The 15,378-nt window shown below is 42.7% G+C and overlaps 1 protein-coding gene across 2 annotated transcripts in view; it reads right to left on the reverse strand.

The window, feature by feature from the left end:
- The window catches only part of Rsph3 (radial spoke head 3), a 48,029-nt gene that overhangs the window by 15,698 nt on the left and 16,953 nt on the right, over positions 1-15,378 (reverse strand). The window contains exons 3-8 of one of the 2 annotated variants that reach the window (XM_036168521.1): positions 13,406-13,547; positions 10,804-10,949; positions 9,649-9,852; positions 7,818-7,980; positions 4,687-4,773; positions 4,221-4,342 (exon numbers count right to left, since the gene is read on the reverse strand). In XM_036168521.1, coding sequence (XP_036024414.1) covers positions 4,221-4,342; positions 4,687-4,773; positions 7,818-7,980; positions 9,649-9,852; positions 10,804-10,949; positions 13,406-13,547 — 864 coding nt within the window. Of the gene's footprint in view, positions 1-3,337; positions 4,343-4,686; positions 4,774-7,817; positions 7,981-9,648; positions 9,853-10,803; positions 10,950-13,405; positions 13,548-15,378 lie in introns of those variants that run through there. The other variant, XM_036168520.1, reaches the window with a different exon arrangement.

Here is a 15,378-nt window from a genome sequence, read left to right on the forward strand (position 1 = left end):
ACCGCTCACAACTCTTCACTCCTCCCTCCCTAGAACCACTTCCCTGCCTCTCAGCTCCTTCCCTACATCACACACAGCACAAACACAGACGCACACAGATGGACACACCACAGGTTTAAAGCTGAAGTCTACATGCAAGAGGAAAAAATCTGGGACCTGTCTGAGTCTGTCTGATTTCGCTTAACATGGTAACAGCCAGCTGCAGCCCTTCGCCTGCTGCTGCGAAGATTCCATCTCTCTGCGGCTGAATAATGTGGCACAGGTACATGATGAATTGTGTCTGCATGTCAAGCTTTCTTATGGCCATTAAATTAGATTTGAAGTGGAGCAAAGTTAACTTTGACACGGAGCTTTACTGACCTCTAGTGGTAAATATGAATATTAATATACTCCAAAGTTTATTTTCTAAAAACCACGAACAATATACTAACAAAAACTTGAACTCTACTTTTAAAAATGAGTTAAAATTGCCAGACTCTGGTTAGATCTGGACATTACTGTTGGAAGAGAACCATGTCGACTGTTGGTTCCATCAATGGGGAAATGAAGCCTTCACGTTAGATCTAGTGAGGAAAATGGCCAAGGCTACTTAGCTATAAAATACACATGAACAAAGGATGAGGGAGAACATGGCAACTTTCTACAGTAGGCAGAACATACGGGATCAGAATTAGATACAATTGGCTGATGTGTTTGATGGTTTTGCCAACCTAAGAAAATGAAACTTTGCTGGGGTAGAAGAAATAGGTGCCATTAACATTTTGATAGAGTGTATAAGGTAGTCCTTTCCCAGTTGTGACCCCTCATTGACTTTAAAAAGAATCATATGCTTCAAATGTTTTTCCTTCTGTATAATTAAAAAAAATTTTTTTTTATAATTTAAATTTTTTACTGAAAGACCAATAAATGAGTTCTCTTCCCAATTTTACAAAGGAAAGCTTTGAGGAAGGAAAAGTCCTCAGAGGTGAGGCTTAGCTCCTTGCAGGTGCAGAGTCCAGCCTAGAGGGTCTAGCTTGGGCCAGTTTGCACCCTGCAAGTTCATGGAGGGACTCCCAGGCCATGTTAGTCCCCGTTTCATGGCTTAAACCTAGTGATTAAGAAAATGACATTCTAGCTTTGCTCTGTTTAGTATTGTGGGGATTACTGCCAAGATTGCAACCTCTGTATGCTGAGCACACACGCGTCACTTACTCGCTGTCATCTCAGTGCCAGCTGAAAGAGGAGGAAGGACGGATCCATGGAAGGAGCGCAGCAGACGTTGGTAAATAATGGAGATGAAGATGTCTACACTCTCCCCTATTTGTGCAGCTGCTTATGGCTATGGCAAGTCTCCCAGACACACATTTTCACAAGACCCTGAACATGCCTGAAATAACACTTCATAAACTTGATTCAAACTTTTCACTTAGGTCTTATTTCCAGATGATATAACTGGTTTCTTTTTCTTTCGGGTACAATACCTTGAACTCTCACTTATTTCTCTCTCTAGGATGGAGCGGGTTGGGGACAAGGCTAAGCCTGTCTCAGTGTGGGGTCTTTGGATTCACATGTATTTCAATAAATCATGGAATTACACAGCATACATTGTATGTCTAGCAAAACATCTGTAAAGTGGTCAGAGCACATGGCTGGGGTGGTCATAAGCCCTAGCAGTGACTGACTACTGTTTAACAGCTCAAGCTGTCTTCTAAATACCTTTGTTCATATCCACAGACAAGACAAAGGGTATTCTCAGCCTTACCAGAGAAGTCTCTCTTTGCAGAATCCCACGGCTGTTCAAGGTGTTGAGAATAACTGATGGTTGAGAGGTCAGCCCTAAACAAGGTATTTCATACCCCAATGAAGAGCCACTCTAGAAGGGGTGCAGAAAGACTGTGGGAGCTGGAAGACAGACAAGGGCTATGAAACGCCATCTTCTGAATACAACACAGCTATCATAATCCTGAACTCACAGCAGCTGCCATGTTCTGTCCTGAGGCTGCACGAGACAGGCCCTGTCAACAGTCATGAAGAGGGAGGGGGTCATAGGGCCTCTAACTCTTGGCTACTGAGAGATCTGAGAGAAGGGGAGTCTTTGGTTCCATCAGGCTCCAGTGGACAGTTCTAAACCCATGGACACACAGATGACCTTAGTTAAACTCAGTGGGTCACAAAACACACAGATTTGGGAAAGGGTTTTGTAGGGAGGAGGAGTGGGCCGGTGGGGTGGGAGGGAGATAAAAGAGAGCGGGGGATATAAGTAATTCTAATGAATTATGTACATTATACACACACACACACACACACACACACACATATATATGTTGGAAGTTGTCAAAGAACAAATTGTTGTAAAATGTTGAATGGACTAGATTTTATAAAGGATAGTAACAGTTGCAGAAAGTAGTCAGCTTCAAATTCAGTAATAATTTTAAATTATTTCATTTAAAAATTATTTTTTACAATTAAATTTATTAAATTTAATTAAAATAATAACTAGCAGCAACCCTAATCAGAGTTTTTTGGTCTTTTTGTTAATATCAGTATGTCACAAATTTTAGGACAATGACTGTTTAATGTGGCTGAAGTAGCCCAGAAGTGGATAACAAGGGTGACATGAATGTTTGGAGTTCTGCAGTGCAGTACCTCAGATTTGTAGTCTGTGCCTCCCCAGGGCAGAGGGCAGAGGAGGCAGCACGTCAGGTCAGAGTCCTGGCTGGGGTCTGGTGGCAGTCCCGTAACACACTACACTGCTGTCTGTGGCCCATCACTCTACCTTCCTAACTCTGCCGGGGGTCTTTTATCATGCACTCGAGTCAACTCCATTACAGACTATGAGAAAGGGAACACATTTCATTCAGGACTGTTGGCCTCTATGGTCTGTCCTCCTGCTTGAGACCTGACACAGCAGGTACTCCACTGTGTCTGTGGCAGAGTAAACTACAGGAAGATGGGAATAGAAACATCATTCTATGACTCAGGAAGTTTCCATGAGGTTTAGACAGTGTTGTGATCTAATACACAGGGAACTGGGTACACTCATTTATATTTATAATCACATACACATTCTTGTACTGGTCTTCAGAAATTACAGTAGATATGTAAATAAGTCAGACCATTTCAAATGACTGCAGAGTCTATCTCCTCCAGCATTCTAAGGCTAGACCAAACGCCTGCCTGCCTGATGTAGTTAAGACTGATGAAGTCATCTGTGCTTTTCACTACTTCAGGAAACGCTGTGAATGAGCTGAGTGTACTCCGGTGTACACCGCAGCAATCTATAGCACCCAACACCCTGCCACATTTTAAAGAGACAATTTATGTAAACACTAGTATGGAAAGAAGACATACTGTTTGGTAAAGGATAAACTATGTAAACAACACATTTATTAGCTACAAAGTCAAAGCCTATACTTTCTAAATGTTGGAACATGAATAGACCTAAATAACGCACAAAAGGAGCTGGCTACAATGGAGGCATGTGCGTGGAGGGAGAGACAGCGGCGTTGGCTTTTACTGGTGTTGCCTAAACATTTCCTATGGATGAAATGCGGAAAAAGACAGAAGCAAGAATGTAACCCGTTGAGAGCAGCTAGTAAGCCTGCCTTAAATACCGAAGGTGGAGGGGTGGTGCTTAGTTTTACACAAACCAGAGCTGGGTCTTTGCTCAGCCTTCAGGAGCACTCAGGTATTCTTTACAAAGTGAGTGGGGGAGTTTCCTACAGAGAAGACACACTTAAAGCACTACTATCTGCCAGGAGATAAGAGGCTTACCAAAAAGGAATTAATCACGAAATTAGAATGACTGAGAAAAGATGCACTTCCTAGTTACAAATGACAGTGATAGGGAACTAGTAATTAGACAAGACTCTAATTAGTATGACAAATGGTCTTCGAATAGTCTGTTAAATAAATGAAGTGTCTTTATCAGTTTTATTTTGTGTTATAATTGATTTGATGGATAAATATCACATAATTTCTAACGTCTGGGGTCGCATGCACCAGTACCTGACTATATATTACTGACCAGCTGCCGAACTGCTTCTTGCCTCCTAGAACTCTTCTGACTGTGAGCGCCCCTCGCCCACAGGCTCCTTCAATTCCTCTTGGTCAGTCTGCCAAGAAGGCTCCCCCTCTTCCATGGGCTTCTTCTCTTGGGATGGTGTTCTCTGTGTGGAGTCTCTCTCTAAAAATGGCTTCTGGCTCTGGGATATGGTTGGCTCCTGCAATTCTAAACTCACCGAGGGATCTGTCATCGCTGAGTCAGCACCACCAAACACATTACCCAACCTCGCAGAGGGCTGTACGTCTTCCTTACGCTCGTAATTGTTTAGCCTTCTCTCCACCACTTCACGGATCAACACTGAAAAGTTCAGAGGTCATGAGTTTCCATACTTTCCTTATAGATGGGTAGAAAGCCTCACTTAGGCCTTTCCCCCTTCCCGTTAACCTTTATAAATTTAGCACATACAACAGCTCTCAATCAATGCATTGAACAGGTTATGTCCTTTGCATCTCTGGAAAGCAACACCAGAAGGTATTACATGAGGCAGTGATAGGAAACCCAGACAACAGAGGTGGAGCCCGCACCCTTGTTAATACAACTGATATGCCAAGTGTAAGAACCACTACCACCACTAACATTCCTTCCTCACTCCCTCTCCCCACTGACAAGTTTAGAAACAGCTTTTATCTCAAATAACTTACTGTCAAGCATGGTTCTTCCCACCATGCTGTGTTCCATGGTTTTTCCAACTTCATTCATGAGCCACGGAAGGAATCCTACCTCAATATCTGCAATAAAGAGTTGCATTAAGCCATTTCTGCAGGTCATTAGACAGTATGTGCTTCCCCGATGTAATGCTGCTCAGCAGCACTGTCTTCTCAACAGAAAACATCAGACAGACTCTTCACACAGCCTGACTTTGGCTGTGTTCTCTATACATGCCCTGCTCAGTTTCCCTTTACTGCAGAAGCGGTGTTAGCAAATCATGAGGTTGCCACAGAGTCAAAATACAGCTATACCCACAGGGTACAGATGGGTAGAGAGAAGAGCTGATCTGGGGAAACCCTACTCAAGTGGGACACAAGCCTGGGCATGAGCATTGTTGGGAAAGAATTCCTTTGAGGCCAGAGCCAATGGAATGGACCAGCTGAGAGAGTATCTGAGAAGGGGCATCTAGAAAGCACTGCAGATGAGGTGGAGACTAGGCGCTTCTGTTAGCAGCACTCCTCCAACTTCAGTGGGAGATCCACTGTGCAAGACTTCACCAAGACTGCCCATTAAATCTACACTCTCAAGGTGGTTTTTAGGGAATCTATTTAATAGGATGATAATAGAGAGTGAGAGAATACAGTACTTGCTATTATAAAGTATCTCACGTAAGATTTTTATTTTCAAGCTTTAAACTATGTAACAGACAAAAACAAAAACAAAAACAAAACAAAAACAAAACAAATGTTACTTTTCTCTGTGACAAATAGCAAGAGGTCAACTCTTATGGTTTGAATCTTAACTATTTCCCCAAAGTTCATGTTTCCCAGGTGATGGTATGTTGGAAGGTGGGGCCTAGTTGAAGTACATCTTCGGGAAGTATGTGCTCTTGAAGGGCTATTAGGACCACGTCCCTTTTCTTTACTGTAACAGTTTGGATTTCCCACAAAGGCCCAGAAACAAGGGAGTCAAATGCCTGTGTATGGATCTGTATTGAAATTCCTGAACCCTGCATAAAATCAATCTTTCATCCCTTTAAGGTGATCACCCCAGGTGTCTTGTCACAGTGACAGATGAATGACACACTAGGTAGAAGGAAAGGCAGGATGGGAGGAGAACAATGGAGCTGCAGTTCCATGTTAACCTGAGACCTAAATACACCTGAGCTGGCTATTCTCGGTTGTCAACTGGATTACATCTGGAATTAACTAAAGCAGAAGCAACTGGCCACATTTGTGAGGGCTCTTTTCCTTGATTGGATTATTTGAGGTGAAAGACCCACCTAAAACCTGAGTCACACTTCCTGGTGGCAACCTATACAAAGGACAGGGAGGGAGGAAGCTTTGGCTTTTTGTCTGCTTGCCCTCATGCTCACTGGCAAGTTCATCCCATCCTTGGCATTAGAGCCTTCTTCAGGATTCCAACATATACTGAAGACCAGTGAGACATCCAGCCTCATGGACCAAATTACTTATTGGATAAGCCGCTCTGACAAATACCATTTTTATATGCATAGATTCAGTCTATTTATCAGTTCTGTTTCTCTAGAGAACCCTGACTAATACAGATTTTGGTACCAGGAGTGAGGCTACATCTTCTGCTAAGGGTGCAGAGGCTTCCTCAGGGGAGATTCAGTTCTCAGCCTCAGTGGGGTTCTCCCACACATCTCCATCCCAAGTTACAGGATGTCCTTCTTTACCAATGAATGCTCAGGTTTCAGCCGCTGTCGCCCTGAAGCTGCACTGGAATTTCTGTTGGATTTGGCCAGTGTTCTAATGAGGGCTTCAGCTTGATTTCTGCAACTTGAGCTCTGTGGCTGCTGGAGAAAGACTCTCTTCTGCACATACTCAGAACCCTCTAGACTTTTATACACATCTTGAGCCAACCAGTTTTATCACTGAGTTCACTGTTATCCTTCGCCACCTGAGATGCTAGCAGCTGGTTAATTTTATCATGGAACTCATCGTTTTGTCAATTTATCCAGAGAGGCTAGGAGCAACCAACTAGCATAATCATTTTTCTTATTTTTCCCCAAATTATCAAAGTTTCACATACAGTGTCACTAAATTCCTTGCTTCTCACAATAGGTCACTCAAATGCATTTGTTTAGATAAGTCTGTTAAATAGTTCACATCACAGGTCTCTACTGCTCCCCATGCTTCTAAGAGAGGCTTTAGTAACTGTATGTGTTGGCAACCAGAAAAATCTGTTCCAAATACTTCCTTCTTCCTCTTCCCTCCTTCCTCCTCCTCCTCTTTCTTCTTCTTTTTGTTTTTTCAAGACAGGGTTTCCCTGTGCAGCTCTGGCTGTCCTGGAACTCACTTGGTAGCCCAGGCTGGCCCTGAACTCAGAGATCCACCTGCCTCTGCCTCCTGAGTGCTGGGATTAAAGGACTGTTCCACTATTGCCTGGAATGTTCCAGATACTTTTAGAAAAATCATCCTTATACTTTTGTTGCTCTAGAACCACATTTAGTGCCAAAATATGTGGTAGTCAAGGTTCTCTAGAGAAACAGAACTTATAGAACGAATCTATGCATATAAAATTTCATGTACTTTATGATTTAATTCCTAAAAATTTCATCATTTCAAAGAAGAAACTGGAGGTCATAAAGCTAATGAAACTGAGACCTAAACTCATGTTTCTGACATCAAGTCCATTGTTCATTCTAATATATAATCCTACTTCTCAATAAACAGATGCTACTATCCTCAATCAACACCTTTATAATACACTACTTTAAATATTTAAGATTTTCTTTTGATATCTATCTAATGATGGTACATATTCAGAGGGTGTGATACAATAAGTTTCATAATAGCAAATTTTCATCATAATAAACAATATTTAAACAACTATAACTGACTTTTGTTTCAGAAATATAAACATTCCAATTTAAAATAAAAATGGTCATGAGGCAATGCATGGTGGCACATACCTGTATTTCCAGCACCCCTGGGGAGGAGGAGGAAGAAGAGAAGGAGGTAGGAGGATCATGAGTTTGAGGCTGGCCTGGACAACAACAACAACAACAAAAAAAAAAAAGTTTGGGCACATGAAATACATTTGAAGCAGTGAGAGTATTCTCAGTGTAACAGTGAATCTAACAAAAGTTTCCACAAACCTCTTTCAACTGGATCATAAAAGTAGCCACTGTTCCTGAGACTGTCAAAGACAGACGGGAGAAGGTCAGCCAGGTACCGCTGTGCAAACGCACGAGCAGAGATCTTCTGTGACGTCTCATTGTGCTTATGTACAATTTCCCACTGCTGTTTCTTACGGCGTTCCTGCCAAGAGAAAGATGTCATTGCATGAGGATATCTGAATATTCTGTCTTCTTGAGCACTGGAACTAGTGAGGCTAAGTATATGGAAGAGTCTACAGCTGTAGAAAGTGGTCAGCAAGGTGTCTGTCAAGGACTCAGTGCAATGAGCAGCTAGTGGGCATTGAGTTTCCAAAGAAATAAAGGGACCTAAGTAAAACTCATCTCCTGACCCATTTTCATAATGTCTATGCTTAACTGTATGCATGCTATTAAAAAGACAATGGCAGCTGGATGCACTGGCACACACCTTTAATCCCTGAACTTGGGAGACTGAGGCAAGAGAATGGCAAGTTAAATGCTCTCCTGGGTTACACAGGAAGACTTTGTCTAAAACAACTATGATAGAAAACGACATACATTTTTATTAGTAACATCATAGAGTAGTACTGACATGTGATTCTATCCTTCGGTATCTTCCACCAAAGACCACAGGCCAACGGTCTGACGTGTTTAGTATCTCTGAATTGACAAAGCTGAAATGGCCTTGAAGATCATGAAAGCTTGTTTTGTGTGGTTGTCGCCTGTAGGTCACATAACATCTATAAAGCTAATGAATGGTTTTCTATGTGCTTATACAGAAGTGGGGGCATTAATATATTTGTCAAATCATCTATTTTCAAGGTGTAAAAACATATCCAAATCTAGATGACTTATATTCTAGAGTTTTTCCCATGACATCTATTTTTTGGTAAATTTTTTATTACTTTAATATAGCTTCTATAGTCAGTATCTATTTTATATATGCAAGCAAAGGTCTGCACAGGAACATTTCTCACTATAAGTCCTATGTTCATGTAAAAGATTAGTAATTTTGGAAGAAAATATAAAATATAGTTGATTAAGTATTGAGTAGAATTTTCCAAAAAATTTTCTTCACAGTACTGTGGGCTGTTTGGGAGACAATTCTCATTGATTTAAGTATTCTGGCACTACTTTGTGTTTATTCAGTGGATAAGAAAGAGTGATAGCCATTGTCAATACCAGAAAGACCCTTAAGTATGATTAAATAGAGATTTGTCTAGATGCAGGTTGATACACTTTATTAAAATGAGTTATAAAACCTTTCTTATTGAAGATTCATAAACATAATTTGGAAACCCGAGCCTGACCACCAAGAAAAAGACTTAGCATTCTCTGCTGATTACCCCCCATTGACCCCCAGCACCCTACTTCTTTCTGTCCTTTCGTCTTTCAGCTGCCAGTGATGGCAAATGCAGGCACTTCTTCCTCTAGTACTCCTTCCAAACCCTTGGTGTTTAAGAGCACCATCTAGTCTAGACACATGTAACATAGGAACCTAAATCTCATCGGGAGCTTTTGGAAGTTGACTTAGATACATTAACAGAAGGTGGAATTTACAAAGTGTAAGTCAACCATGAAAGATTTATGCTCTACAGGAGAGACCTGAGCAACAAACACTGTGGGTCTTTTTCATGTGTATTTCAAAGGGTCACTAGCTTCATGATATCACGATATACATGATATATGTAAGCCAAAAGACTACAGAACAGCTTTGGATATCACACATAAAGGGTGGAAGGCCCTGGGTTCATTCCCAAAGAAATAAGAGAGGAAGGAAAAGAGCAAGACAGACAGACAGACGGACAGACGGACAGACAGACAGCTCCACCTTTTCTTCTCGGTGCCGTCTCTCCTGCTCTTCCAGCCGCTGTACTTCAGCCAGCTCAACGTTCCGGATCTCCTCATATGCATACTGACTGGCCCGCAGGTTGGCCAGCTCCTCCTCCTCCATCACTTCCAGAAGGGCCTGCTCAATTGTCTTCCCCACCAGAACTTGTAACATTGGTTTGACTTCAAGGTCAAAGTCAAAGAGCTGAAACACAAGAGCGAGCAAACAGGATCTGAATCTTGAGCCCAGTGTGTAACGAGAGAGTGAAGGTGGGTGTGTCGTCTGTGCCAGACTCTACACTACCACTGTGTGTTCACTCTCAGAGCAACCCACAAGGCACACAGAAGAGCATCCTGATTAAGTCAGAATAATGAAAGAGGTCTACGTTCATCAACATGAACTCCAATTCTCATTGAGTTTAAGATAGAATTCTGAGACTAAAGGGAAATGTCCTGGTCTTTCATACTGTCTTTCTTCTGCTACATTTATTGACTAAGGACCGAGAAGAACAGTCCCATCTGCAGTGACTCTTGCCTAACAGTCAAAACTGTCTATGCAGTGCCTTCTTCTCACTTCTCCACACCACTGTTCATGTCATCATTACCTCTTATTCCATAAACCGACCTACTCACGCAGTCCACATGTACACGAGAAGGTCATCCAGAATTTTTAAACAGATAACACCTTCATAAAAGTTGGATACTCCATAGTGACTTGTGGAGTCACCAAGAGTGGACTCTCTTATGTAAAGAGTAGTAGTCTTCCTTATTCAGGACAAATCTTAGGTACATACGTAAGTAAGTATGTAAGCAAAATGGAATGTGTAAAAATGTGTGTAATGATTTGATTTTATTTTACTTTTTTCAGAGCTGAGGACCGAACCCAGGGCCTTGCACTTGCTAGGTAAGCTCTCTACCACTGAGCTAAATCCCCAACTTCGATTTTATTTTTTAATCTGCAAGTAGGAACAATAAAAATTGTGTACCTAAAACCATTTCTTGGCACTACAGGATAAAACCACTTTAGGTAATACCTTGAAAGAAATCCAAAAAGTGAATTTGATTGTGAAATAGCTCTTGCATCTATGAAGCTTTACCTGAGCCTAATTGTATGCCATCTTTGAAGGAAGAGGGGAGCCAGAAGGATGTACCATACCTCTCCTTCTAGTATTTGAGTGGCCACATCTTTGCCAGTTTTGGCAGGAATGAAGAGTGGAGTTGGTGGTCTGTCCAGAAATGCATCTGTCTGGCATTCCATGTCGACTTCCACTATACGGTCAGCAATTTCTTCAAGGTATAATTCTAGGAAGAACATTATGTACATTGGCTTACAATTAATTACGGTTTATTTTAGGCATACACATATATTTGAAGTGTCAGCTTACCACAAATAGAATTAAGTTATCAGGCAGGGTGACACACACCTGCAGCCCCGGCACTTAGGAGGCTGAGGTGGGGGATTTCACATTGAAGGCCTACCTCGGATCCACAGTGAGTCATAGGCTACATCTCTAGTAAATACAGGATTTGCTATAATAAGTGGGTCAAGAGCCCGGGAATTTTAAGAATCATGCACCAAACCAACTTGCTCTTTGGTATGGTATGCCCTCTATGCATAGTTTAGAAACAGACACAAATAAATGTCACATTAATAACGTGATGAGGTGGGGCAATGTGGCAGCACATGAAGAACTTGAACACTGGTATTGAATGCTGAACACAGGATCCAGCCAAGATATAGCTCTCTGCCCTCAGTTTCTCATGTGCAAAAAGGATCAAAGTTACTTGTCACACAGACTCTTTTTAACATGAGAGTCACAGGTAAAGGGCCAGAGGCAGCAGTAAAGACAAAGTAGGGCTGTATCATTTAATATTTCATTTGGTATGAAGCTCTGTGGCCAGTCTTCTGTGGTTATGACATCATGTGGCATCTACAAAGTTAATGCTTGAGATCTGCACAATTAAGGTACAAAAAAAATTAGTAAAACCTCTCATGTTTTGAGTTTGCAGTTTTGTATTGGCCACGTTTGTGGCTTTTTGACACACCTAGGACAAGACTAAGTCTTAGTTGTCAGAATCACATTGACACTGACTCATTCTAGGCTTGGCTCAAGGGCAGGGGGAAGTAGAGTACTTTATTCTTTTTGCTTTTTCTTCAGATATTTCGTGGCGAATCTGCTCATGGTCTTCACTGGATAGGAGAATCCCAAGTCACATCAGTCTATAGGAAACACCAAGCGTACCAAGACTCTGTCAACAGGAAATGCCTTGTCCAGCATGGCTTGGTCCTGGAAACTTGACTGGGGCATCAAGGGAATGAAGAAAGGACAGACAGACATATGTACAGAAAAGTTGGGGTCCGGTGGGCCGTGTCCACTCTGATGGAGTGGCAGCTGCTATCACAGCAACCCAGAATCTCAGAACATTTATTATGGACCACATGGGTGGGGGTGGGAAGTGGTTCTCGTCGTCTCTGTAGAAGCTGTCTGTAGGCAAGCAGTCTCAGGATGTAAGCATCTGGGAGGAGAATCTGCAGCTGCTAGTCTTTGCCCACACTGGTCAATCACCTGTAAACACTCATTCTTGCACACTGTCAACATTCACACTCAGACCAGCAGAAGGCTTTGCCAATTTCCTGTGGGTCTGAAGCATTAGTCCTTGACACGGTGGTGCCCATGTCAACAATACACATTTACTCAGAACTTCATCTGCTGTTTACACACTCACTCAAGGCTTCCTCTGCTGTTTACACATTCCCTGAGGGCTTCCTCTATTTACACATCCACTCAGGCCTTCTTTTGCTATTTACACATTCAATTCAGGGCCTCCTAGCTCCCCATAATGAAAGTCTGCACAGCTGAGTAGAGAGAGAAGCAGCAAACCTTGGAAGCTGCTTTAGGGGTATCTATGTGCACTCATGGAGCACAAAGGTGAGAGAGGCCAGTGTGAAGGGCCGGTGACTAAATATGAGTGGTTTTCTCTTTCTGACAGACAAGTAAAATGTCCAGACAGAGCTGCAATGCTCTCCTGGCAGTCTTGATGAAATTAAGTGATTTATGTTGGGTTGTGAGTAATAATTCCAGTTTGAAATTGTGCTGGCTAATTTTGTCAACTTGACACAGGCATCTGAGAGGAGAGAACCTTAACCGACAAAATGCTTCCTTAAGATCTGCTGTGGACAAGTCTGTAGGACATTTTCCTAATTGGTGATTGATAGGGGAGGGCCCAGCCCATTGTGGGTGGTGCTGTCTCTGCAATGGTGGTCCTGGGTTCTATAAGAAAGCAGGCTGAGCAAGCCATGAGGCGTAAGCAAGTAAACAGCACCCCTCTGTGGCCTCTGCATCAGCTCCTGCCTCCAGTCCCCTGCCCTGTTTTGAGTTCCTGTCCTGACTTCCTTCAGTGACAGACTGCTTACAGTGGAAGTGTAAGTCAAATAAACCCTTTCCTCCTAACTTGCTTTTGATCATGGTGTTTCATGATAGCAACAGCAACCTTAACTAAGACAGTCATATAATACAGGGGAAAGGCTAGGAGAGAATGAAGTCGTCGGGAAACTCTTTTATCAAATCAAATCCCTACTTCTAGCACTCCCAACATTATAATAACATGTGCTCTGTGTGTCTGTTTCCTGAACAGACTTCCTACCATGTAACTAGGGAGGCACCGACAAGCACAGTAACATGATCCCTAAGTACCATGAAGGAAAGAAAACCTAAGTCCCAGCAGGCCGACATGCTGCCCCCGGCATGGTCACGTACCCGTCTGCACGTCCACATGCTTTCTGCCCTCCACAGGCTCAGGTGTTCGTGGTCGGAGCTGCTCTTGGGCTCTTTTTCTGGCAAGAGCCCTCCTCCTGGTCTGCTGCTGTCGCTGAAGCTCTAGAGGGTCAGGCTGTCCGGGCTGAGAGGGACAGACAAGGCTTAGAAATATCAGACATCAGCTCTCACAGCAGGCAGCCGCTGCCACTGACCAGGCATTCCCGGCTAGCACCAGCGTGGGTGTGTGTCAGCCAGTGCCTCCTGAAAACTGCTGGTAGGGCACAGCCATGGTGCTGGAGTGTGGTCAGGCCACACCAAGCTAACCACAAATCCACCCGGGACACGTGGGTGTAGAGTCTTAGCTAATTACTCGTTTTCCCTCAATCAGCACATTTACCGCCAGTTCCTCTGGTGCCTGGTATAATGGACTGTTTGTTACAGTAAACTTTAGAGGGTAGTTAAACTGAAAACCACCAGGATTTTTTAAAATCTGAATTCAATTGAATATATTTCCCTTAAAATTTTTATCAGTTCAAAGAGAAACACCCTGAGTCCAAAGAAAGCGTCTTCTAGTACACAAAGTAAGTTGGTCAGAGGGCTGAAAATACTGCCTGTTTTAAGTCAAGACAATTATGAAAAGAAAAATTGGAAAGTATTTTGTATGAAATATTTCAATATTTAAAATTTGAAATTTAAATAAATTTAAAATCTCATGTTTAGTGTATGAGCATGTTCATGTATGTGAGTGTGGGCATGTAGTATGTGTACCATAGCACATGTCCATGAGTGTGGGCATGTAGTGTGTGTGCCACAGCACATGTCTGTGAGTGTGGCATGTAGTGTGTGTGCCACAGCACAATCTGTGAGTGTGGCATGTAGTGTGTGTGCCACAGCACATGTCTGTGAGTGTGGCATGTAGTGTGTGTGCCACAGCACATGTCTGTGAGTGTGGCATGTAGTGTGTGTGCCACAGCACATGTATGGAGGCAGGAGTACCAACCCTGGTGTCATCTTCAGAAACGCCATCTACCACCTTGTGACAAGGTTTCTCCCTGGCCTGGAGTCACCCATTAGGTTGGACTGATGGCCTGAGGCCTCAGGGACCCTCCTGTTTCTCCCTCCCCAGTGCTGGGGTTCCAAGTGTGACCCACTATGCCCAGCATTTTCAGGTGGGGCCTGGAGTTCAAACTCAGGTCCTCACGCTTGCAAGGCACACACATGACCAATCATCTCCCAGCCCCCATGCTTTTATTTTTAATCAACATAAAGTAAATGTGTTTATTTACAGGTCACAGTGTGACATTTCAACACATATATACAATGTACCGGGATCAGATTATAACAAGTATCTGTGTCTTTTCTTTGAGTTGGGGACACTTGAAATCCTATTAGCTATGAAAAATGTTTTAAAAGATGTTACAAATAAGGAATTCTACAGCATATAACTCCTTGAAAGAGACTTGCTTTTACTAAGCACTTCCCTGAGAGACATCTAGGTTTGTACCATGTCCCAATAACCCACCTGCTTGCCCCTTATAAAGTTATTTATTTTTAATTATGTGCATATGTGTGTGGGAATGTGCATGTGTGAGTCTAGGTGCTGAGAAGAGGGTACTGGGTCCCCTGGGGCTGGAGTTAAAAGTAGTTAGTTATGAGCCACCCAACATTGGCACTGGGAGCTAAGCCTGGGTCCCCTGAACAGCTGAGCCACCTCTCCAGTATCCCCAGCCCCAATTCTGCCTTCATTGAGTAGTACAAGTTGGCTGGATGGACAAACCAGTTTGTTTTAATATTTACCTCATGGGGAAAAACATTTAGAATGTGCTTTCTGTTTTTGTACACTACAAGTGTTACTATGAATGCTCACATGCAGGCTTATATGTAAAGGTAAGTCTCCATTTCTATTGGATAGAATTGCATAGATTCAATTGTAGGTTTGAATATATCTTTCCCTTTGCTATGTGCCCTTGAAG

The sequence above is a fragment of the Onychomys torridus genome, chromosome 19, assembly GCF_903995425.1.
Source record: "Onychomys torridus chromosome 19, mOncTor1.1, whole genome shotgun sequence".
NCBI classification, from domain to species: Eukaryota; Metazoa; Chordata; class Mammalia; order Rodentia; family Cricetidae; genus Onychomys; species Onychomys torridus.